Here is a 23,325-nt window from a genome sequence, read left to right on the forward strand (position 1 = left end):
ACTGTACCTTCCCGTCACAGGGTTAACTCCACCGATTCGGCTTTGTCCCACAGGAAATTGTGACTATCGTGGTGTTTGGGGTGGAGTACATTGTGAGGATATGGGCCGCTGGCTGCTGCTGTCGGTACAGAGGATGGAGAGGGAGGCTCAAATTCGCCAGGAAGCCTTTCTGTGTCATAGGTGAGACAAACCGGGTGGGCTTGAGTCATTGCTCCTTCTCTCTAAAGAACATAACACTGTCTTGTTTCACATTCTTTCCTTATTCAAATGCTGGAGGGTTTGAAGATGTGACAACCACCTTTGTGATGCTTTCTGGTGATTTTCAGCCTTGATATTGAGTAAGAGGTGAAACCAAGTTTGCAGCCGTAGAAAACTCAATTGGAATTCGACACTTCAGAGTGCTTGAAACAACTTTGGTACTCGGCAAAGTGTAGTTAATTCGGTTTGATTTGATCAACCGTGTTTGACTTTGGCTGCTTCCCAGCGCACGTGGTGCTCTACGACTGTGTTTCCTTTCTCCAGACATCATGGTGCTGATCGCCTCAGTGTCCGTGCTGGCGGCTGGATCTCAGGGCAATGTGTTCGCCACCTCGGCCATCAGGAGTCTGAGATTCCTGCAGATCCTGCGCATGCTGCGCATGGATCGCCGCGGAGGCACCTGGAAGCTGCTCGGATCCGTAGTGTACGCCCACAGCAAGGTGACATCATTTATGTATTTATTTTATTTTTGTCGAGTTTTAGTTAGAGCTCCTTCGTCGAAACACCTTTCTCCATTGTTTTGATCAGAGGTTTAAAAGCATAGCTGATGTGCACTACAGTTGAAATAACTACACTAAAACTTTAGCAGGCAAGGGTTTTAAAAATTCTTTACATAATAATGGTAGCATAACACAAAAGACCTAATATAATAGATAGTGTTGGAACTCCAGTCTCCTCTTTGATTTATGTCCACTTCCAGCATCTTTTTAGCAGAATAATTTAAATTATTTATCTACCCAGATAAATGTAGAGGAGGTGAAAGTACTTTTCCCACCTTGATTAATGTCCGTAGTCTTCCTCTCACTTGTGTGCTGTCTGAGAGGCCAACACAGGCCTTTTTAAAGTGAGGGCGACACGCCCACCGCCGCCCTCAGTGTAAATGATGTCCTTGGGTGGCATAAAAAAAGAAAGATGGGCTGCCATGTTTAAACTAAAAGTGCTTTATTGTCCACTGTGCTACTTCAGTTTCCAGCATCTCTTTGAAGAAACCCTGTCATGCAGACATATTTCTATGCAGTTTCATTTTAATAAGCTTTGAAATAGAATTATAAGCGTGCACTAATGAGCTTTGGAAAATGTGCAGCTGTGTGTGTGTGTGTGTTTGTGTGTGATGTGGTGAGAGGGAGAGGGAGAGAGGTCGGGTGTGCAGCATTGTGTTGAGGGAAATAAAGACGTTCATGAAGTGGGTTGGCCGACTCACATAATCATGTCCGATATTATTACAGAAAGGCCATTTCTCTTTCAAAACCAATTTACAGCGGTTATATCACCACTTTGCAAAGCGTCCTAGATGACACTTTATTACTTTAGATTCCCTGATGCTCATTGTATTGGTTTTCCCTGTAGGAGCTCATCACGGCGTGGTACATAGGCTTCCTGTGTCTCATCCTGGCTTCATTCCTGGTCTACTCAGTGGAAAAGGAGTCAAATGAGGAGTTTGAGACCTATGCTGATGCTCTTTGGTGGGGACTGGTAAGACTTACCCGAAATTAAAACTAGAGTCTACAATATCCATATTATAGTACAAGAGAAAATGTTCTGTGATGTTATGTTACTAATTTCATTCCCAGTTTGCTTCTGCTTCTATTTGAACAAATCTGTACCACGCCACTTGAATAAAGTAGTGACTTTATTTTCATCAGATCACTCTCACCACCATTGGTTATGGTGATAAGGTTCCCAAGACGTGGAATGGACGCTTGCTGGCAGCCACATTCAGCATGATCGGGGTGGCCTTCTTTGCTCTTCCTGCTGTAAGTACGAGGGACCGTCAGGGCTGAATGCTGATTGCTCCTTGTTTGTGTTCATTGGTGCTTTACACCAATCATGGTGTATAGCACACATTGGTGAGGTCTTACTATTCCAGAAAGAGTGTGTCCAGTCCAATCACATTAATTTGGTCACGTTTCTCCATGAAACATCCAATAGAATGAACATGTGTAGTGTAGTGGGTGTGGTGTGTAGTGTAGTGGGTGTGGTGTGATGTGATGTGTAGTGGGTGTGTAGTGTAGTGGGTGTGGTGTGATGTGATGTGTAGTGGGTGTGTAGTGTAGTGTAGTGGGTGTGATGTGTAGTGTAGTGGGTGTGGTGTATAGTGGGTGTGGTGTGGTGTGTAGTGTAGTGTAGTGGGTGGGGTGTGGTGTGGTGTGTAGTGTAGTGTAGTGGGTGTGATGTGTAGTGTGGTGTGTAGTGGGTGTGGTGTGTAGTGGGAGTGGTGTGATGTGTAGTGTAGTGGGTGTGGTGTGATGTGTAGTGTAGTGGGTGTGGTGTGGAGTGTAGTGTAGTGGGTGTGGTGTGATGTGTAGTGTAGTGGGTGTGATGTGTAGTGTGGTGTGGAGTGGGTGTGGTGTGGAGTGTAGTGTAGTGGGTGTGGTGTGTAGTGTAGTGGGTGTGGAGTGAAGTGTAGTGGGTGTGTAGTGTAGTGGGTGTGGAGTGTAGTGTAGTGGGTGTGATGTGTAGTGTAGTGGGTGTGGTTTGTAGTGTAGTGTAGTGGGTGTGTAGTGTAGTAGGTGTGATGTGTAGTGTAGTGGGTGTGGTGTGTAGTGTAGTGTAGTGTAGTGGGTGTGGTGTGTAGTGTAGTGGGTGTGGAGTGAAGTGTAGTGGGTGTGTAGTGTAGTGGGTGTGGAGTGTAGTGTAGTGGGTGTGATGTGTAGTGTAGTGGGTGTGGTGTATAGTGGGTGTGGTGGGTGTGATGTGTAGTGTAGTGGGTGTGGTGTGTAGTGTAGTGTAGTGGGTGTGATGTGTAGTGTGGTGTGTAGTGGGTGTGGTGTGATGTGTAGTGTAGTGGGTGTGGTGTGGAGTGTAGTGTAGTGGGTGTGGTGTGTAGTGGGAGTGGTGTGATGTGTAGTGTAGTGGGTGTGGTGTGTAGTGTAGTGTAGTGGGTGTGATGTGTAGTGTGGTGTGGAGTGGGTGTGGTGTGATGTGTAGTGTAGTGGGTGTGGTGTGGTGTGTAGTGTGGTGTGGAGTGGGTGTGGTGTGGAGTGTAGTGTAGTGGGTGTGGTGTGTAGTGTGGTGTGGAGTGGGTGTGGTGTGGTGTGATGTGTAGTGGGTGTGGTGTGTAGTGTAGTGTGGAGTGGGTGTGGTGTGGTGTGATGTGTAGTGTAGTGGTGTGTAGTGTAGTGGGTGTGGTGTGTAGTGGGTGTGATGTGATGTGTAGTGTAGTGGGTGTGGTGTGTAGTGGGTGTGGTGTGATGTGTAGTGTAGTGGGTGTGGTGTGGAGTGTAGTGTAGTGGGTGTGATGTGTAGTGTAGTGGGTGTGGTGTGTAGTGTAGTTGGTGTGTAGTGTAGTGGGTGTGATGTGTAGTGTAGTGGGTGTGGTGTGTAGTGTAGTTGGTGTGTAGTGTAGTGGGTGTGATGTGTAGTGTAGTGGGTGTGGTGTGTAGTGTAGTGTAGTGGGTGTGGAGTGTAGTGGGTGTGGTGTGTAGTGGGTGTGGTGGGTAGTGTAGTGGGTGTGTGGTGTAGTGTAGTGGGTGTGGTGTGTGGTGTAGTGGGTGTGTGGTGTAGTGTAGTGGGTGTGTAGTGGGTGTGTGGTGTGGTGTCGTGGGTGTGTAGTGTGGTGTAGTGGGTGTGTAGTGTAGTGGGTGTGATGTGTAGTGGGTGTGGTGTGTAGTGTAGTGGGTGTGGTGTGTAGTGGGTGGGTGTGTGGTGTAGTGGGTGTGGTGTGTAGTGTAGTGTAGTGGGTGTAATGTGTAGTGGGTGTGGTGTGTAGTGGGTGTGGTGTGTAGTGGGTGTGTAGTGTAGTGTAGTCGGTGTGGTGTGTAGTGTAGTGGGTGTGGTGTGTAATGGGTGTGGTGTGGTGTATAGTGTAGTGGGTGTGGTGTGTAGTGTAGTCGGTGTGGTGTGGTGTGTAGTGTAGTGGTTGTGGTGTGTAGTGGGTGTGATGTGTAGTGTAATGGGTGTGGTGTGATGTGTAGTGGGTGTGTAGTGTAGTGGGTGTGGTGTGTAGTGGGTGTGTGGTGTAGTGTAGTGGGTGTGGTGTGTGGTGTGGGTGTGTGGTGTAGTGTAGTGGGTGTGTAGTGGGTGTGTGGTGTCGTGGGTGTGTAATGTGGTGTAGTGGGTGTGTAGTGTAGTGGGTGTGGTGTGTAGTGTAGTGGGTGTGATGTGTAGTGTAGTGGGTGTGTCGTGTAGTGTAGTGGGTGTGGTGTGTAGTGTAATGGGTGTGTTGTGTAATGGGTGTGGTGTGATGTGTAGTGGGTGTGATGTGTAGTGTAGTGGGTGTGTAGTGTAGTGTAGTGGGTGTGGTGTGTAGTGTAGTGGGTGTGTTGTGTAATGGGTGTGGTGTGATGTGTAGTGTAGTGGGTGTGGTGTGATGTGTAGTGGGTGTGGTGTGGTGTGTAGTGTAGTGGGTGTGATGTGTAGTGGGTGTGTAGTGTAGTGTAGTCGGTGTGGTGTGTAGTGTAGTGTAGTGGGTGTGGTGTGTAGTGGGTGTGTAGTGTAGTGTAATCGGTGTGGTGTGTAGTGTAGTGTAGTGGGTGTGGTGTGTAATGGGTGTGGTGTGATGTGTAGTGTAGTGGGTGTGGTGTGTAATGGGTGTGGTGTGATGTGTAGTGTAGTGGGTGTGGTGTAGTGGGTGTATAGTGGGTGTGGTATGTAGTGTAGTGGGTGTGGTGTGTAATGGGTGTGGTGTGATGTGTAGTGTAGTGGGTGTGGTGTAGTGGGTGTATAGTGGGTGTGGTATGTAGTGTAGTGGGTGTGGTGTGTAGTGGGTGTGATGTGTAGTGTAGTGGGTGTGGTTTGTACTGTAGTGTAGTGGGTGTGGTGTGTAGTGTAGTGGGTGTGGTGTGGTGTGTAGTGTAGTGTAGTGGGTGTGGTGTGTAGTGTAGTGGGCGTGGTTTGTAGTGTAGTGGGTGTGGTGTGTAGTGTAGTGGGTGTGATGTGTCGTGTAGTGGGTGTGGTTTGTAGTGTAGTGTAGTGTAGTGGGTGTGGTGTGTAATGTAATGGGTGTGATGTGTAGTGTAGTGGGTGTGTAGTGTAGTGTAGTGGGTGTGGTGTGTGGTGTGGTGTAGTGTGGTGTAGTGGGTGCGTAGTGGATGTGGTGTGTAGTGTAGTGGGTGTGGAGTGGAGTGTAGTGGGTGTTGTGTGTAGTTTAGTGGGTGTGGTGTTGTGTGTAGTTTAGTGGGTTTGATGTGTAGTGGGTGTGGTGTGTAGTGGGTGTGGTGTGTAGTGGGTGTGTAGTGTAGTGTAGTAGGTGTGGTGTGTAGTGTAGTGTAGTGGGTGTGGTGTGTAATGGGTGTGGTGTGATGTGTAGTGTAGTGGGTGTGGTGTGTAATGGGTGTGGTGTGATGTGTAGTGTAGTGGGTGTGGTGTAGTGGGTGTGGAGTGTAGTGGGTGTGGTGTGTAGTGTAGTGGGTGTGATGTGTAGTGTAGTGGGTGTGGTGTGTAGTGGGTGTGATGTATAGTGTAGTGGGTGTGGTTTGTAGTGTAGTGTAGTGTGTGTGGTGTGTAGTGTAGTGGGTGTGGTTTGTAGTGTAGTATAGTGGGTGTGGTGTGTAGTGTAGTGGGTGTGATGTGTAGTGTAGTGGGTGTAGTGTAGTTTAGTGGGTGTGGTGTGTATTGTAGTGTAGTGGGTGTGGTGTGTATTGTAGTGGGTGTGGTGTGTAGTGGGTGTGTAGTGTAGTGTTGTGGGTGTGGAGTGTGGTGTGTGGTGTGTGGGCGTGTGGTGTGGTGTAGTGTAGTGGGTGTGTAGTGGAAGTGGTGTAGTTATGTGTAGTGTAGTTGGTGTGGTGTGATGTGTAGTGTAGTGGGTGTGGTGTGATGTGTAGTGTAGTGGGTGTGGTGTGGTGTGTAGTGGGTGTGGAGTGTAGTGGGTGTGTAGTGTAGTGTAGTGGGTGTGGTGTGTGGTGTGGTGTAGTGTGGTGTAGTGGGTGTGTAGTGGATGTGGTGTGTAGTGTAGTGGGTGTGGAGTGGAGTGTAGTGGGTGTTGTGTGTAGTTTAGTGGGTGTGGTGTTGTGTGTAGTTTAGTGGGTGTGATGTGTAGTGGGTGTGGTGTGTAGTGGGTGTGTAGTGTAGTGTAGTAGGTGTGGTGTGTAGTGTAGTGGGTGTGTAATGGGTGTGGTGTGATGTGTTGTGTAGTGGGTGTGGTGTGTAATGGGTGTGGTGTGATGTGTAGTGTAGTGGGTGTGGTGTAGTGGATGTGGTGTGTAGTGTAGTGTAGTGGGTGTGATGTGTAGTGTAGTGGGTGTGGTGTGTAGTGGGTGTGATGTATAGTGTAGTGGGTGTGGTTTGTAGTGTAGTGTAGTGTGTGTGGTGTGTAGTGTAGTGGGTGTGGTTTGTAGTGTAGTGTAGTGGGTGTGGTGTGTAGTGTAGTGGGTGTGATGTGTAGTGTAGTGGGTGTAGTGTAGTTTAGTGGGTGTGGTGTGTATTGTAGTGTAGTGGGTGTGGTGTGTAGTGTAGTGGGTGTGGTGTGTAGTGGGTGTGTAGTGGGTGTGTAGTGTAGTGTTGTGGGTGTGGAGTGTGGTGTGTGGTGTGTGGGCGTGTGGTGTAGTGTAGTGGGTGTGTAGTGGAAGTGGTGTAGTTATGTGTAGTGTAGTGGGTGTGGTGTGATGTGTAGTGTAGTGGGTGTGGTGTGATGTGTAGTGTAGTGGGTGTGGTGTGTAGTGGGTGTGTAGTGGGTGTGATGTGTAGTGTAGTGGGTGTGGTGTGGTGTGTAGTGTAGTGGGTGGGTGTATGGTGTAGTGTTGGTGTGTAGTGTAGTGGGTGTGTTGTGTAGTGGGTGTGGTGTGATGTGTAGTGTAGTGGGTGTGGTGTGGTGTGTAGTGTAGTGGGTGGGTGTATGGTGTAGTGTTGGTGTGTAGTGTAGTGGGTGTGGTGTGTAGTGTGTGTGGTGTGATGTGTAGTGGGTGTGTAGTGTAGTGTAGTGGGTGTGGTGTGTAATGGGTGTGGTGTGATGTGTAGTGGGTGTGTAGTGTAGTGGGGGTGGTGTGTAGTGTAGTGGGTGTGGTGTGTAGTGGGTGTGGTGTGGTGTGTAGTGGGTGGGTGTGTGGTGTGTTGTAGTGTAGTGGGTGTGTAGTGGGTGTGGTGTGTGGTGTGGTGTCGTGGGTGTGTGGTGTGGAGTGTAGTGTAGTGGGTGTGGTGTGATGTGTAGTGTAGTGGGTGTGGTGTGTAGTGTGTAGTGTAGTGGGTGTGATCTGTAGTGTGGTGTGTAGTGGGTGTGGTGTGATGTGTAGTGTAGTGGGTGTGTGGTGTGGTGTGTAATGGGTGTGATGTGTAGTGGGTGTGTTGTGTAGTGGGTGTGGTGTGTGGTGTGGGTGTTTGGTTTAGTGTAGTGGGTGTGTGGTGTGGTGTCGTGGGTGTGTAGTGTGGTGTAGTGGGTGTCTAGTGTAGTGGGCGTGGTGTGTAGTGGGTGTGGTGTGTAGTGTAGTGTAGTGGGTGTGATGTGTAGTGTAGTGGGTGTGTCGTGTAGTGGGTGTGGTTTGTAGTGTAGTGTAGTGGGTGTGATGTGTAGTGTAGTGGGTGTGTAGTGTAGTGTAGTGGGTGTGGTGTGTAGTGGGTGTGGTGTGTGGTGTAGTGTCGTGGGTGTGTGGTGTAGTGTTGGTGTGTAGTGTAGTGGGGTGTGGTGTGTAGTGTAGTGGGTGTGTTGTGTAATGGGTGTGGTGTGATGTGTAGTGTAGTGGGTGTGGTGTGATGTGTAGTGGGTGTGGTGTGTAGTGGGTGGGTGTATGGTGTGGTGTAGTGTGGTGTAGTGGGTGTGGTGTGTAGTGTAGTGGGTGTGGAGTGGAGTGGAGTGGGTGTTGTGTGTAGTGTAGTGGGTGTGGTGTGTAGTGTAGTTTAGTGGGTGTGATGTGTAGTGGGTGTGGTGTGTAGTGGGTGTGTAGTGTAGTGTAGTCGGTGTGGTGTGTAATGTGTGTGGTGTGATGTGTAGTGTAGTGGGTGTGGTGTGTAGTGGGTGTGGTGTGTAGTGTAGTGTAGTGGGTGTGGTGTGTAGTGGGTGGGTGTGTGGTGTGGTGTAGTGTAGTGGGTGTGGTGTGATGTGTAGTGTAGTGGGTGTGTTGTGATGTGTAGTGTAGTGAGTGTGGTGTGTAGTGGGTGTGTAGTGAGTGTGGTGTGTAGTGGGTGTGTAATGGGTGTGATGTGTAGTGTAGTTGGTTTGTGTGTGTAGTGGGGTGTGGTGTGCTGGTGTAGTGTAGTGGGTGGGTGTATGGTGTTAGTGTTGGTGTGTAGTGTAGTGGGTGTGGTGTGTAGTGTGTTGTGGTGTGATGTGTAGTGGGTGTGTAGTGTAGTGGGTGTGGTGTGTAATGGGGTTGTGGTAGTGATGTGTAGGGGTGTGTAGTGTAATGGCGTGTGGTGTGTAGTTGGTGGGTGGTGTGGGTGTGGTGTAGTGTAGTGGGTGTGGTGTGTGGTGTGGGTGTGTGGTGTAGTGTAGTGGGTGTGTTGTGTAGTGGGTGGGTGTGTGGTGTGGTGTAGTGTAGTGGGTGTGTAGTGGGTGTGGTGTGTGGTGTGGGTGTGTGGTGTGGTGTCGTGGGTGTGTAGTGTGGTGTGGAGTGTGGTGTAGTGGGTGTGGTGTGATGTGTAGTGTAGTGGGTGTGGTGTGGAGTGTTGTGTAGTGGGTGTGGTGTGTAGTGTAGTGTAGTGGGTGTGATGTGTAGTGTGGTGTAGTGGGTGTGGTGTGTAGTGTAGTGGGTGTGTAGTGTAGTGGGTGTGATGTGTAGTGGGTGTGTAGTGTAGTGGGTGTGGTGTGTGGTGTGGGTGTGTGGTGTAGTGTAGTGGGTGTGTGGTGTGGTGTCGTGGGTGTGTAGTGTGGTGTAGTGGGTGTCTAGTGTAGTGGGTGTGGTGTGTAGTGGGTGTGGTGTGTAGTAGGTGTGTAGTTTAGTGTAGTAGGTGTGGTGTGTAGTGTAGTGTAGTGTAGTGGGTGTGGTGTGGAATGGGTGTGGTGTGATGTGTAGTGTAGTGGGTGTGGTGTAGTGGGTGTGTAGTGGGTGTGGTGTGTAGTGTAGTGGGTGTGGTGTGTAGTGTAGTGGGTGTGATGTGTAGTGTAGTGGGTGTGGTGTGTAGTGGGTGTGATGTGTAGTGTAGTGGGTGCAGTTTGTAGTGTAGTGTAGTGTGTGTGGTGTGTAGTGTAGTGTAGTGGGTGTGGTGTGTAGTGTAGTGGGTGTGGTTTTTAGTGTAGTGTAGTGGGTGTGGTGTGTAGTGTAGTGGGTGTGATGTGTAGTGAGTGTGGTGTGTGGTGTGTGGGCGTGTGGTGTGGTGTAGTGGAAGTGGTGTAGTGATGTGTAGTGTAGTGGGTGTGGTGTGATGTGTAGTGTAGTGGGTGTGGTGTGATGTGTAGTGTAGTGGGTGTGGTGTGTAGTGGGTGTGATGTGTAGTGGGTGTAGTGTAGTGTAGTGGGTGTGGTGTATGGTGTAGTGTTGGTGTGTAGTGTAGTAGGTGTGGTGTGTAGTGGGTGTGGTGTGATGTGTAGTGGGTGTGTAGTGTAGTGTAGTGGGTGTGGTGTGTAATGGGTGTGGTGTGATGTGTAGTGGGTGTGTTGTGTAGTGGGGGTGGTGTGTAGTGTAGTGGGTGTGGTGTATAGTGGGTGGGTGTATGGTGTGGTGTAGTGTAGTGTAGTGTGTGTGGTGTGGGTGTGTAGTGTAGTGGGTGGTGTAGTGTAGTGGGTGTGATCTGTAGTGTGGTGTGTAGTGGGTGTGGTGTGATGTGTAGTGTAGTGGGTGTGGTGTGTGGTGTGGGTGTGTAGTGTAGTGGGTGGTGTAGTGTAGTGGGTGTGATCTGTAGTGTGGTGTGTAGTGGGTGTGGTGTGATGTGTAGTGTAGTGGGTGTGGTGTGTAGTGTGTAATGTAGTGGGTGTGATCTGTAGTGTGGTGTGTAGTGGGTGTGGTGTGATGTGTAGTGTATTGGGTGTGGTGTGGAGTGTTGTGTAGTGGGTGTGGTGTGTAGTGTAGTGTAGTGGGTGTGATGTGTAGTGTGGTGTAGTGGGTGTGGTGTGTAGTGTAGTGGGTGTGGTGTGTAATGGGTGTGATGTGTAGTCGTGTGGTGTGGGTGTGTAGTGTAGTGGGTGTGTAGTGGGTGTGTGGTGTGGTGTCGTGGGTGTGTAGTGTGGTGTAGTGGGTGTCTAGTGTAGTGGGTGTGGTGTGTAGTGGGTGTGGTTTGTAGTGTAGTGGGTGTGGTGTGTAATGTAATGGGTGTGATGTGGTGTGTAGTGGGTGTGATGTGTAGTGTAGTGGGTGTGGTTTGTAGTGTAGTGTAGTGGGTGTGGTGTGTAGTGTAGTGGGTGTGATGTGTAGTGTAGTGGGTGTAGTGTAGTTTAGTGGGTGTGGTGTGTATTGTAGTGTAGTGGGTGTGGTGTGTAGTGTAGTGGGTGTGGTGTGTAGTGGGTGTGTAGTGGGTGTGTAGTGTAGTGTTGTGGGTGTGGAGTGTGGTGTGTGGTGTGTGGGTGTGTGTTGTGGTGTAGTGTAGTGGGTGTGTAGTGGAAGTGGTGTAGTTATGTGTAGTGTAGTGGGTGTGGTGTGATGTGTAGTGTAGTGGGTGTGGTGTGATGTGTAGTGTAGTGGGTGTGGTGTGTAGTGGGTGTGTAGTGGGTGTGATGTGTAGTGTAGTGGGTGTGGTGTGGTGTGTAGTGTAGTGGGTGGGTGTATGGTGTAGTGTTGGTGTGTAGTGTAGTGGGTGTGGTGTGTAGTGTGTGTGGTGTGATGTGTAGTGGGTGTGTAGTGTAGTGTAGTGGGTGTGGTGTGTAATGGGTGTGGTGTGATGTGTAGTGGGTGTGTAGTGTAGTGGGGGTGGTGTGTAGTGTAGTGGGCGTGGTGTGTAGTGGGTGGGTGTGTGGTGTGGTGTAGTGTAGTGGGTGTGTAGTGGGTGTGGTGTGTGGTGTGGTGTCGTGGGTGTGTGGTGTGGAGTGTAGTGTAGTGGGTGTGGTGTGATGTGTAGTGTAGTGGGTGTGGTGTGTAGTGTGTAGTGTAGTGGGTGTGGTGTGGAGTGTTGTGTAGTGGGTGTGGTGTGTAGTGTAGTGTAGTGGGTGTGATGTGTAGTGTGGTGTGGTGTGTAATGGGTGTGATGTGTAGTGGTGTGTGTGTGGTGTGGGTGTGGTGTGTGGTGTGGGTGTGTGGTTTAGTGTAGTGGGTGTGTAGTGGGTGTGTGGTGTGGTGTCGTGGGTGTGTAGTGTGGTGTAGTGGGTGTCTAGTGTAGTGGGCGTGGTGTGTAGTGGGTGTGGTGTGTAGTGTAGTGGGTGTGATGTGTAGTGTAGTGGGTGTGTCGTGTAGTGGGTGTGGTTTGTAGTGTAGTGTAGTGGGTGTGATGTGTAGTGTAGTGGGTGTGTAGTGTAGTGTAGTGGGTGTGGTGTGTAGTGTAGTGGGTGTGGTGTGTAGTGGGTGTGGTGTGGGTGTGGTGTGTAGTGTAGTGGGTGTGGTGTAGTGGGTGTGGTGTGTGGTGTAGTGTAGTGGGTGGGTGTATGGTGTAGTGTTGGTGTGTAGTGTAGTGGGTGTGGTGTGTAGTGTAGTGGGTGTGTTGTGTAATGGGTGTGGTGTGATGTGTAGTGTAGTGGGTGTGGTGTGATGTGTAGTGGGTGTGGTGTGTAGTGGGTGTGGTGTAGTGTGGTGTAGTGGGTGTGGTGTGTAGTGTAGTGGTTGTGGAGTGGAGTGGAGTGGGTGTTGTGTGTAGTGTAGTGGGTGTGGTGTGTAGTTTAGTTTAGTGGGTGTGATGTGTAGTGGGTGTGGTGTGTAGTGGGTGTGTAGTGTAGTGTAGTCGGTGTGGTGTGTAATGTGTGTGGTGTGATGTGTAGTGTAGTGGGTGTGGTGTGTAGTGTAGTGTAGTGGGTGTGGTGTGTAGTGGGTGGGTGTGTGGTGTGGTGTAGTGTAGTGGGTGTGGTGTGTGGTGTGGGTGTGGTGTGTAGTGGGTGGGTGTGTAGTGTAGTGGGTGTGTAGTGGGTGTGGTGTGTGGTGTGGGTGGGTGTGTGGTGTGGTGTCGTGGGTGTGTGGTGTGGAGTGTAGTGTAGTGGGTGTGGTGTGATGTGTAGTGTAGTGGGTGTGGTGTGTAATGTGTAGTGTACTGGGTGTTATCTGTAGTGTGGTGTGTAGTGGGTGTGGTGTGTAGTGTAGTGGGTGTGGTGTGGAGTGTTGTGTAGTGGGTGTGATGTGTAGTATGGTGTGGTGTGTAATGGGTGTGATGTGTAGTGGGTGTGTTGTGTAGTGGGTGTGGTGTGTGGTGTGGGTGTTTGGTTTAGTGTAGTGGGTGTGTAGTGGGTGTGTGGTGTGGTGTCGTGGGTGTGTAGTGTGGTGTAGTGGGTGTGTCGTGTAGTGGGTGTGGTTTGTAGTGTAGTGTAGTGGGTGTGATGTGTAGTGTAGTGGGTGTGTAGTGTAGTGTAGTGGGTGTGGTGTGTAGTGGGTGTGGTGTGTAGTGGGTGTGTTGTGGGTGTGGTGTGTAGTGTAGTGGGTGTGGTGTGTAGTGGTTGTGGTGTGTGGTGTAGTGTAGTGGGTGGGTGTATGGTGTAGTGTTGGTGTGTAGTGTAGTGGGTGTGGTGTGTAGTGTAGTGGGTGTGTTGTGTAATGGGTGTGGTGTGGTGTGATGTGTAGTGTAGTGGGTGTGGTGTGATGTGTAGTGGGTGTGGTGTGTAGTGGGTGGGTGTATGGTGTGGTGTAGTGTGGTGTAGTGGGTGTGGTGTGTAGTGTAGTGGGTGTGGAGTGGAGTGGAGTGGGTGTTGTGTGTAGTGTAGTGGTTGTGGTGTGTAGTGTAGTTTAGTGGGTGTGATGTGTAGTGGGTGTGGTGTGTAGTGGGTGTGTAGTGTAGTGTAGTCGGTGTGGTGTGTAATGGGTGTGGTGTGATGTGTAGTGTAGTGGGTGTGGTGTGTAGTGTAGTGGGTGTGGTGTGTAGTGTAGTGTAGTGGGTGTGGTGTGTAGTGTAGTGAGTGTGGTGTGTAGTGGGTGTGTAGTGGGTGTGTAGTGTAGTGTCGTGGGTGTGGAGTGTGGTGTGTGGTGTGTGGGCGTGTGGTGTGGTGTAGTGTAGTGGGTGTGTAGTGGAAGTGGTGTAGTGATGTGTAGTGTAGTGGGTGTGGTGTGATGTGTAGTGTAGTGGGTGTGTTATGATGTGTAGTGTAGTGAGTGTGGTGTGTAGTGGGTGTTTAGTGGGTGTGATGTGTAGTGTAGTTGGTGTGGTGTGTAGTGGGTGTGGTGTGTGGTGTAGTGTAGTGGGTGGGTGTATGGTGTAGTGTGGGTGTGGTGTGTAGTGTGTGTGGTGTGTAATGGGTGTGGTGTGATGTGTAGTGTAGTGGGTGTGGTGTGTAATGGGTGTGGTGTGATGTGTAGTGTAGTGGGTGTGGTGTAGTGGGTGTGGTGTGGGTGTGGTGTGTAGTGTAGTGGGTGTGGTGTGTAGTGTAGTGGGTGTGGTGTGTAGTGTAGTGGGTGTGATGTGTAGTGTAGTGGGTGTGGTGTGTAGTGGGTGTGATGTGTAGTGTAGTGGGTGTGGTTTGTAGTGTAGTGTAGTGGGTGTGGTGTGTAGTGTAGTGGGTGTGATGTGTAGTGTAGTGGGTGTAGTGTAGTTTAGTGGGTGTGCTGTGTATTGTAGTGTAGTGGGTGTGGTGTGTAGTGTAGTGGGTGTGGTGTGTAGTGGGTGTGTAGTGGGTGTGTAGTGTAGTGTTGTGGGTGTGGAGTGTGGTGTGTGGTGTGTGGGTGTGTGTTGTGGTGTAGTGTAGTGGGTGTGGTGTGTAGTGGAAGTGGTGTAGTTATGTGTAGTGTAGTGGGTGTGGTGTGATGTGTAGTGTAGTGGGTGTGGTGTGGTGTGTAGTGTAGTGGGTGGGTGTATGGTGTAGTGTTGGTGTGTAGTGTAGTGGGTGTGGTGTGTAGTGTGTGTGGTGTGATGTGTAGTGGGTGTGTAGTGTAGTGTAGTGGGTGTGGTGTGTAATGGGTATGGTGTGATGTGTAGTGGGTGTGTAGTGTAGTGGGGGTGGTGTGTAGTGTAGTGGGCGTGGTGTGTAGTGGGTGGGTGTGTGGTGTGGTGTAGTGTAGTGGGTGTGGTGTGTGGTGTGGGTGTGGTGTGTAGTGGGTGGGTGTGTGGTGTGTTGTAGTGTAGTGGGTGTGTAGTGGGTGTGGTGTGTGGTGTGGTGTCGTGGGTGTGTGGTGTGGAGTGTAGTGTAGTGGGTGTGGTGTGATGTGTAGTGTAGTGGGTGTGGTGTGTAGTGTGTAGTGTAGTGGGTGTGGTGTGGAGTGTTGTGTAGTGGGTGTGGTGTGTAGTGTAGTGGGTGTGGTGTGGAGTGTTGTGTAGTGGGTGTGATGTGTAGTATGGTGTGGTGTGTAATGGGTGTGATGTGTAGTGGGTGTGTTGTGTAGTGGGTGTGTGTGTGGTGTGGGTGTTTGGTTTAGTGTAGTGGGTGTGTAGTGGGTGTGTGGTGTGGTGTCGTGGGTGTGTAGTGTGGTGTAGTGGGTGTGTCGTGTAGTGGGTGTGGTTTGTAGTGTAGTGTAGTGGGTGTGATGTGTAGTGTAGTGGGTGTGTAGTGTAGTGTAGTGGGTGTGGTGTGTAGTGTAGTGGGTGTGGTGTGTAGTGGGTGTGGTGTGTGGTGTGGTGTAGTGTAGTGGGTGTGGTGTGTAGTGGGTGTGGTGTGTAGTGGGTGTGGTGTGTGGTGTAGTGTAGTGGGTGGGTGTATGGTGTAGTGTTGGTGTGTAGTGTAGTGGGTGTGGTGTGTAGTGTAGTTTAGTGGGTGTGATGTGTAGTGGGTGTGGTGTGTAGTGGGTGTGTAGTATAGTGTAGTCGGTGTGGTGTGTAATGGGTGTGGTGTGATGTGTAGTGTAGTGGGTGTGGTGTGTAGTGTAGTGGGTGTGGTGTGTAGTGGGTGTGGTGTGTAGTGTAGTGAGTGTGGTGTGTAGTGGGTGTGTAGTGGGTGTGTAGTGTAGTGTCGTGGGTGTGGAGTGTAGTGGGTGGGTGTATGGTGTGGTGTAGTGTGGTGTAGTGGGTGTGGTGTGTAGTGTAGTGGGTGTGGAGTGGAGTGGAGTGGGTGTTGTGTGTAGTGTAGTGGGTGTGGTGTGTAGTGTAGTTTAGTGGGTGTGATGTGTAGTGGGTGTGGTGTGTAGTGGGTGTGTAGTATAGTGTAGTCGGTGTGGTGTGTAATGGGTGTGGTGTGATGTGTAGTGTAGTGGGTGTGGTGTGTAGTGTAGTGGGTGTGGTGTGTAGTGTAGTGTAGTGGGTGTGGTGTGTAGTGTAGTGAGTGTGGTGTGTAGTGGGTGTGTAGTGGGTGTGTAGTGTAGTGTCGTGGGTGTGGAGTGTGGTGTGTGTGGTGTGTGGGCGTGTGGTGTGGTGTAGTGTAGTGGGTGTGTAGTGGAAGTGGTGTAGTGATGTGTAGTGTAGTGGGTGTGGTGTGATGTGTAGTGTAGTGGGTGTGTTGTGATGTGTAGTGTAGTGAGTGTGGTGTGTAGTGGGTGTTTAGTGGGTGTGATGTGTAGTGTAGTTGGTGTGGTGTGTAGTGGGTGTGGTGTGTGGTGTAGTGTAGTGGGTGGGTGTATGGTGTAGTGGGTGTGGTGTGTAGTGGGTGGGTGTGTGGTGTGGTGTAGTGTAGTGGGTGTGTAGTGGGTGTGGTGTGTGGTGTGGGTGTGTGGTGTGGTGTCGTGGGTGTGTAGTGTGGTGTGGAGTGTGGTGTAGTGGGTGTGGTGTGTAGTGTAGTGTGGTGTGATGTGTAGTGGGTGTGTAGTGTAGTGTAGTGGGTGTGGTGTGTAATGGGTGTGGTGTGATGTGTAGTGGGTGTGTAGTGTAATGGGTGTGGTGTGTAGTGGGTGGGTGTGTGGTGTGGTGTAGTGTAGTGGGTGTGGTGTGTGGTGTGGGTGTGTGGTGTAGTGTAGTGGGTGTGTTGTGTAGTGGGTGGGTGTGTGGTGTGGTGTAGTGTAGTGGGTGTGTAGTGGGTGTGGTGTGTGGTGTGGGTGTGTGGTGTGGTGTCGTGGGTGTGTAGTGTGGTGTGGAGTGTGGTGTAGTGGGTGTGGTGTGTAGTGTAGTGTAGTGGGTGTGATGTGTACTGTGGTGTAGTGGGTGTGGTGTGTAGTGTAGTGGGTGTGTAGTGTAGTGGGTGTGATGTGTAGTGGGTGTGTAGTGTAGTGGGTGTGGTGTGGGTGTGTGGTGTAGTGTAGTGGGTGTGTGGTGTGGTGTCGTGGGTGTGTAGTGTGGTGTAGTGGGTGTCTAGTGTAGTGGGTGTGGTGTGTAGTGGGTGTGGTGTGTAGTGTAGTGGGTGTGATGTGTAGTGTAGTGGGTGTGTCGTGTAGTGGGTGTGGTTTGTAGTGTAGTGGGTGTGGTGTGTAGTGTAGTGGGTGTGGTGTGTAGTGTAGTGGGTGTGTTGTGTAATGGGTGTGGTGTGATGTGTAGTGTAGTGGGTGTGGTGTGATGTGTAGTGGGTGTGGTGTGTAGTGGGTGTGGTGTGTAGTGGAGTGGAGTGTAGTGGGTGTTGTGTGTAGTGTAGTGGGTGTGGTGTGTAGTGTAGTTTAGTGGGTGTGATGTGTAGTGGGTGTGGTGTGTAGTGGGTGTGGTGTGTAGTGGGTGTGTAGTGTGTGTAGGGTGTGGTGTGTAGTGTAGTGTAGTGGGTGGGGTGTGTAATGGGTGTGGTGTGATGTGTAGTGTAGTGGGTGTGGTGTGTAGTGTAGTGGGTGTGGTGTGTAGTGTAGTGGGTGTGGTGTGTAGTGTAGTGGGTGTGATGTGTAGTGTAGTGGGTGTGTAGTGTAGTGGGTGTGGTGTGTAGTGGGTGTGATGTGTAGTGTAGTGTGTCTGGTTTGTAGTGTAGTGTAGTGTGTGTGGTGTGTAGTGTAGTGTAGTGGGTGTGGTGTGTAGTGTAGTGGGTGTGGTTTGTAGTGTAGTGTAGTGTGTGTGGTGTGTAGTGGGTGTGATGTGTAGTGTAGTGTGTGTGGTTTGTAGTGTAGTGTAGTGTGTGTGGTGTGTAGTGTAGTGTAGTGGGTGTGGTGTGTAGTGTAGTGGGTGTGGTGTGTAGTGTAGTGTAGTGGGTGTGGTGTGTAGTGTAGTGGGTGTGGTGTGTAGTGGGTGTGATGTGTAGTGTAGTGGGTGTGGTGTGTAGTGGGTGTGGTGTGTGGTGTAGTGTAGTGGGTGGGTGTATGGTGTAGTGTTGGTGTGTAGTGTAGTGGGTGTGGTGTGTAATGTGTGCGGTGTGATGTGTAGTGTAGTGTAGTGGGTGTGGTGTGTAATGGGTGTGGTGTGATGTGTAGTGGGTGTGTAGTGTAGTGGGGGTGGTGTGTAGTGTAGTGGGTGTGGTGTGTAGTGGGTGGGTGTGTGATGTGGTGTAGTGTAGTGTGTGTGGTGTGGGTGTGTGGTGTGGTGTCGTGGGTGTGTGTGGTGTAGTGGGTGTGTTGTGTAGTGGGTGTGGTGTGTAGTGGGTGTGTAGTGTAGTGGGTGTGGTGTGATGTGTAGTGTAGTGGGTGTGTCGTGTAGTGGGTATGGTTTGTAGTGTAGTGTAGTGGGTGTGATGTGTAGTGTAGTGGGTGTGATGTGTAGTGTAGTGGGTGTGTAGTGTAGTCTAGTCGGTGTGGTGTGTAGTGTAGTGGGTGTTTTGTGTAATGGGTGTGGTGTGTGGTGGGTGTGTGGTGTGGTGTAGTGTGGTGTAGTGGGTGCGTAGTGGGTGTGGTGTGTGGTGGTTGTGTAGTGTAGTGGGTGTGGAGTGTAGTGTAGTGGGTGTAGTGTGTAATGGGTGTGTGTGTAGTGTAGTGGGTGTGGTGTGATGTGTAGTGGGTGTGGTGTGTAGTGTTGTGGGTGTGGTGTGTAGTGTGATGTGTAGTGTGTGGGTGTGGTGTTAGTGGGTGTGGTTTGTAGTGTAGTGTAGTGGGTGTGGTGTGTTGTGTGTAGTGGGTGTGGTGTGTAATGTAGTGGGTGTGGTGTGTAGTGGGTGTGTAGTGTGTGTGTGTAGTGTGTGGGTGTGGTGTGTAGTGTAGTGGGTGTGGTGTGTAATGTAGTGGGTGTGGTGTGTGGGTGTGTAGTGGGTGTGATGTGTAGTGTAGTGGGTGTGGTGTGTAGTGTAGTGTAGTGGGTGTGGTGTGTAGTGTAGTGGGTGGGTGTATGGTGTAGTGTTGTGTGTAGTGTGGGTGTGGTGTGGTGTGTGGGTGTGATGTGTAGTGGGTGTAGTGTAGTGTAGTGGGTGTGGTGTGTAATGGGTATGGTGTGTGTGTGTGGGTGTGTGTGTGGGGGTGGTGTGTAGTGTAGTGGGCGTGGTGTGTAGTGGGTGGGTGTGTGGTGTGGTGTAGTGTAGTGGGTGTGGTGTGTGGTGTGGGTGTGGTGTGGGTGTGGTGTGTGGTGTGGGTGTAGTGGGTGTGTAGTGGGTGGGTGTGTGGTGTGGTGTCGTGGGTGTGTGGTGTGGAGTGTAGTGTAGTGGGTGTGGTGTGATGTGTAGTGTAGTGGGTGTGGTGTGTAGTGTGTAGTGTAGTGGGTGTGGTGTGGAGTGTTGTGTAGTGGGTGTGGTGTGTAGTGTAGTGGGTGTGGTGTGGAGTGTTGTGTAGTGGGTGTGATGTGTAGTATGGTGTGGTGTGTAATGGGTGTGATGTGTAGTGGGTGTGTTGTGTAGTGGGTGTGGTGTGTGGTGTGGGTGTTTGGTTTAGTGTAGTGGGTGTGTAGTGGGTGTGTGGTGTGGTGTCGTGGGTGTGTAGTGTGGTGTAGTGGGTGTGGTGTGTAGTGGGTGTGTAGTGTAGTGTAGTGTAGTGGGTGTGATGTGTAGTGTAGTGGGTGTGTAGTGTAGTGTAGTGGGTGTGGTGTGTAGTGTAGTGGGTGTGGTGTGTAGTGGGTGTGGTGTGGGTGTGGTGTGTAGTGTAGTGGGTGTGGTGTGTTGGGTGTGGTGTGTAGTGGGTGTGGTGTGTGGTGTAGTGTAGTGGGTGGGTGTATGGTGTAGTGTTGGTGTGTAGTGTAGTGGGTGTGGTGTGTAGTGTAGTGGGTGTGATGTGTAGTGGGTGTGGTGTGTAGTGGGTGTGTAGTATAGTGTAGTCGGTGTGGTGTGTAATGGGTGTGTGATGTGTAGTGGTGGGTGGGTGTGTAGTGTAGTGGGTGTGGTGTGTAGTGTAGTGTAGTGGGTGTGGTGTGTAGTGTAGTGAGTGTGGTGTGTAGTGGGTGTGTAGTGGGTGTGTAGTGTAGTGTCGTGGGTGTGGAGTGTAGTGGGTGGGTGTATGGTGTGGTGTAGTGTGGTGTGTAGTGGGTGTGGTGTGTAGTGTAGTGGGTGTGGAGTGGAGTGGAGTGGGTGTTGTGTGTAGTGTAGTGGGTGTGGTGTGTAGTGTAGTTTAGTGGGTGTGATGTGTAGTGGGTGTGGTGTGTAGTGGGTGTGTAGTATAGTGTAGTCGGTGTGGTGTGTAATGGGTGTGGTGTGATGTGTAGTGTAGTGGGTGTGGTGTGTAGTGTAGTGTGTGGTGTGTAGTGTAGTGTAGTGGGTGTGGTGTGTAGTGTAGTGAGTGTGGTGTGTAGTGGGTGTGTGGTGTGGTGTAGTGTAGTGTCGTGGGTGTGGAGTGTGGTGTGTGGTGTGTGGGCGTGTGGTGTGGTGTAGTGTAGTGGGTGTGTAGTGGAAGTGGTGTAGTGATGTGTAGTGTAGTGGGTGTGGTGTGATGTGTAGTGTAGTGGGTGTGTTGTGATGTGTAGTGTAGTGAGTGTGGTGTGTAGTGGGTGTTTAGTGGGTGTGATGTGTAGTGTAGTTGGTGTGGTGTGTAGTGGGTGTGGTGTGTGGTGTAGTGTAGTGGGTGTGGTGTGTAGTGTAGTGGGTGTGGTGTGTAGTGGGTGGGTGTGTGGTGTGGTGTAGTGTAGTGGGTGTGTAGTGGGTGTGGTGTGTGGTGTGGGTGTGTGGTGTGGTGTCGTGGGTGTGTAGTGTGGTGTGGAGTGTGGTGTAGTGGGTGTGGTGTGTAGTGTGGTGTGATGTGTAGTGGGTGTGTAGTGTAGTGTAGTGGGTGTGGTGTGTAATGGGTGTGGTGTGATGTGTAGTGGGTGTGTAGTGTAATGGGTGTGGTGTGTAGTGGGTGGGTGTGTGGTGTGGTGTAGTGTAGTGGGTGTGGTGTGTGGTGTGGGTGTGTGGTGTAGTGTAGTGGGTGTGTTGTGTAGTGTAGTGGGTGTGGTGTGTAGTGTAGTGGGTGTGTAGTGGGTGTGGTGTGTGGTGTGGGTGTGTGGTGTGGTGTCGTGGGTGTGTAGTGTGGTGTGGTGTGGTGTAGTGGGTGTGGTGTGTAGTGTAGTGTAGTGGGTGTGATGTGTACTGTGGTGTAGTGGGTGTGGTGTGTAGTGTGTGTGGTGTGTAGTGTAGTGGGTGTGATGTGTAGTGGGTGTGTAGTGTAGTGGGTGTGGTGTGGGTGTGTGGTGTAGTGTAGTGGGTGTGTGTGTGGTGTCGTGGGTGTGGTGTGTAGTGGGTGTCTAGTGTAGTGGGTGTGGTGTGTAGTGGGTGTGGTGTGTAGTGTAGTGGGTGTGATGTGTAGTGTAGTGGGTGTGTCGTGTAGTGGGTGTGGTTTGTAGTGTAGTGGGTGTGATGTGTAGTGTAGTGGGTGTGGTGTGTAGTGTAGTGGGTGTGTTGTGTAATGGGTGTGGTGTGATGTGTAGTGTAGTGGGTGTGGTGTGATGTGTAGTGGGTGTGGTGTGTAGTGGGTGTGGTGTGTAGTGGAGTGGAGTGGGTGTTGTGTGTAGTGTAGTGGGTGTGGTGTGTAGTGTAGTTTAGTGGGTGTGATGTGTAGTGGGTGTGGTGTGTAGTGGGTGTGGTGTGTAGTGGGTGTGTAGTGTAGTGTAGTAGGTGTGGTGTGTAGTGTAGTGTAGTGGGTGGGTGTGTAATGGGTGTGGTGTGATGTGTAGTGTAGTGGGTGTGGTGTGTAGTGTAGTGGGTGTGGTGTGTAGTGTAGTGGGTGTGGTGTGTAGTGTAGTGGGTGTGATGTGTAGTGTAGTGGGTGTGTAGTGTAGTGGGTGTGGTGTGTAGTGGGTGTGATGTGTAGTGTAGTGTGTCTGGTTTGTAGTGTAGTGTAGTGTGTGTGGTGTGTAGTGTAGTGTAGTGGGTGTGGTGTGTAGTGGGTGTGGTTTGTAGTGTAGTGTAGTGTGTGTGGTGTGTAGTGGGTGTGATGTGTAGTGTAGTGTGTGTGGTTTGTAGTGTAGTGGGTGTGTGGTGTGTAGTGTAGTGTAGTGGGTGTGGTGTGTAGTGTAGTGGGTGTGGTGTGTAGTGAAGTGTAGTGGGTGTGGTGTGTAGTGTAGTGGGTGTGGTGTGTAGTGGGTGTGATGTGTAGTGTAGTGGGTGTGGTGTGTAGTGGGTGTGGTGTGTGGTGTAGTGTAGTGGGTGGGTGTATGGTGTAGTGTTGGTGTGTAGTGTAGTGGGTGTGGTGTGTAATGTGTGCGGTGTGATGTGTAGTGTAGTGGTGTGGTGTGTTGGGTGTGTGTGATGTGTGTGGTGTGTGTGTGTGGGGGTGGTGTGTAGTGTAGTGGGTGTGGTGTGTAGTGGGTGGGTGTGTGGTGTGTGTGTGTGTGTGTGGTGTGGGTGTGTGGTGTGGTGTCGTGGGTGTGTAGTGTGGTGTAGTGGGTGTGTTGTGTAGTGGGTGTGGTGTGTAGTGGGTGTGTAGTGTAGTGTAGTGTGTGGGTGTGTGTGTGTGTTGTGTGTCGTGTAGTGGGTATGGTTTGTAGTGTGTAGTGGGTGTGTGTGTAGTGTAGTGGGTGTGATGTGTAGTGTAGTGGGTGTGTAGTGTAGTCTAGTCGGTGTGGTGTGTAGTGTAGTGGGTGTTTTGTGTAATGGTGTGTGTGTGGTGGGTGTGTGGTGTGGTGTAGTGTGGTGTAGTGGGTGCGTAGTGGGTGTGGTGTGTGGTGGTTGTGTAGTGTAGTGGGTGTGGAGTGTAGTGTAGTGGGTGTAGTGTGTAATGGGTGTGGTGTGTAGTGTAGTGGGTGTGGTGTGATGTGTGGTGTGTGGTGTGTAGTGTTGTGGGTGTGGTGTGTAGTGTGATGTGTAGTGTAGTGGGTGTGGTGTGTAGTGGGTGTGGTTTGTAGTGTAGTGTAGTGGGTGGGTGTGTGTAGTGTAGTGGTGGGTGTGGTGTGTAATGTAGTGGGTGTGGTGTGTAGTGGTGTGTAGTGGGTGTGATGTGTAGTGTAGTGGGTGTGGTGTGTAGTGTGTAGTGGGTGTGGTGTGTGGTGTAGTGTAGTGGGTGTGGTGTGTAGTGTGTTGGTGTGTAGTGTAGTGGGTGTGGTGTGTAATGTGTGCGGTGTGATGTGTAGTGGGTGTGTAGTGTAGTGTAGTGGGTGTGGTGTGTAATGGGTGTGGTGTGATGTGTAGTGGGTGTGTAGTGTAGTGGGTGTGTAGTGGGTGTGGTGTGTAGTGGGTGGGTGTGTGGTGTGGTGTAGTGTGTGTGTGGTGTGGGTGTGTGGTGTGGTGTCGTGGGTGTGTAGTGTGGTGTAGTGTGTGTTGTGTAGTGGGTGTGGTGTGTAGTGGGTGTGTAGTGTAGTGTAGTGGGTGTGTCGTGTAGTGGGTATGGTTTGTAGTGTAGTGTAGTGGGTGTGATGTGTAGTGTAGTGGGTGTGATGTGTAGTGTAGTGGGTGTGTAGTGTAGTCTAGTCGGTGTGGTGTGTAGTGTAGTGGGTGTTTTGTGTAATGGGTGTGGTGTGTAGTGGGTGGGTGTGTGGTGTGGTGTAGTGTGGTGTAGTGGGTGCGTAGTGGGTGTGGTGTGTGGTGGTTGTGTAGTGTAGTGGGTGTGGAGTGTAGTGTAGTGGGTGTAGTGTGTAATGGGTGTGGTGTGATGTGTAGTGTAGTGGGTGTGGTGTGATGTGTAGTGGGTGTGGTGTGTGTTGTGGGTGTGGTGTGTAGTGTGTGTGTGTAGTGGGTGTGGTGTGTAGTGTAGTGTGTGTGATGTGTAGTGTAGTGGGTGTGGTGTGTAGTGGGTGTGGTGTGATGTGTAGTGTAGTGTAGTGGGTGTGGTGTGATGTGTAGTGGGTGTGTGTGTGTGTGTGGTGTGTAGTGTAGTGGGTGTGGTGTGTAGTGGGTGTGGTGTGTGTGTGTGGGTGTGTAGTTTAGTGGGTGTGGTGTGATGTGTAGTGGGTGTGTAGTTTAGTGTGTGTGGTGTGTAGTGTGTGTGGTGTTTAGTGTAGTGGGTGTGGTGTGTAGTGTAGTGGGTGTGTAGTGTAGTGTAGTCGGTGTGGTGTGTAGTGGGTTTGTTGTGTAATAGGTGTGGTGTGTAGTGTAGTGGGTGTGATGTGGGT

The 23,325-nt window shown here is 50.8% G+C and overlaps 1 protein-coding gene across 1 annotated transcript in view; it reads left to right on the plus strand.

The window, feature by feature from the left end:
• Positions 1 to 23,325, plus strand: part of LOC117733674 (potassium voltage-gated channel subfamily KQT member 2-like) — a 44,331-nt gene that overhangs the window by 10,258 nt on the left and 10,748 nt on the right. Inside the window, exons 3-6 of the mRNA XM_034537474.1 lie at positions 54 to 180; positions 523 to 698; positions 1,606 to 1,731; positions 1,902 to 2,012. Coding sequence (XP_034393365.1) covers positions 54 to 180; positions 523 to 698; positions 1,606 to 1,731; positions 1,902 to 2,012 — 540 coding nt within the window. The remainder of the gene's footprint in view (positions 1 to 53; positions 181 to 522; positions 699 to 1,605; positions 1,732 to 1,901; positions 2,013 to 23,325) is intronic.

The sequence above is a fragment of the Cyclopterus lumpus genome, chromosome 7, assembly GCF_009769545.1.
Source record: "Cyclopterus lumpus isolate fCycLum1 chromosome 7, fCycLum1.pri, whole genome shotgun sequence".
NCBI classification, from domain to species: domain Eukaryota; kingdom Metazoa; phylum Chordata; class Actinopteri; order Perciformes; family Cyclopteridae; genus Cyclopterus; species Cyclopterus lumpus.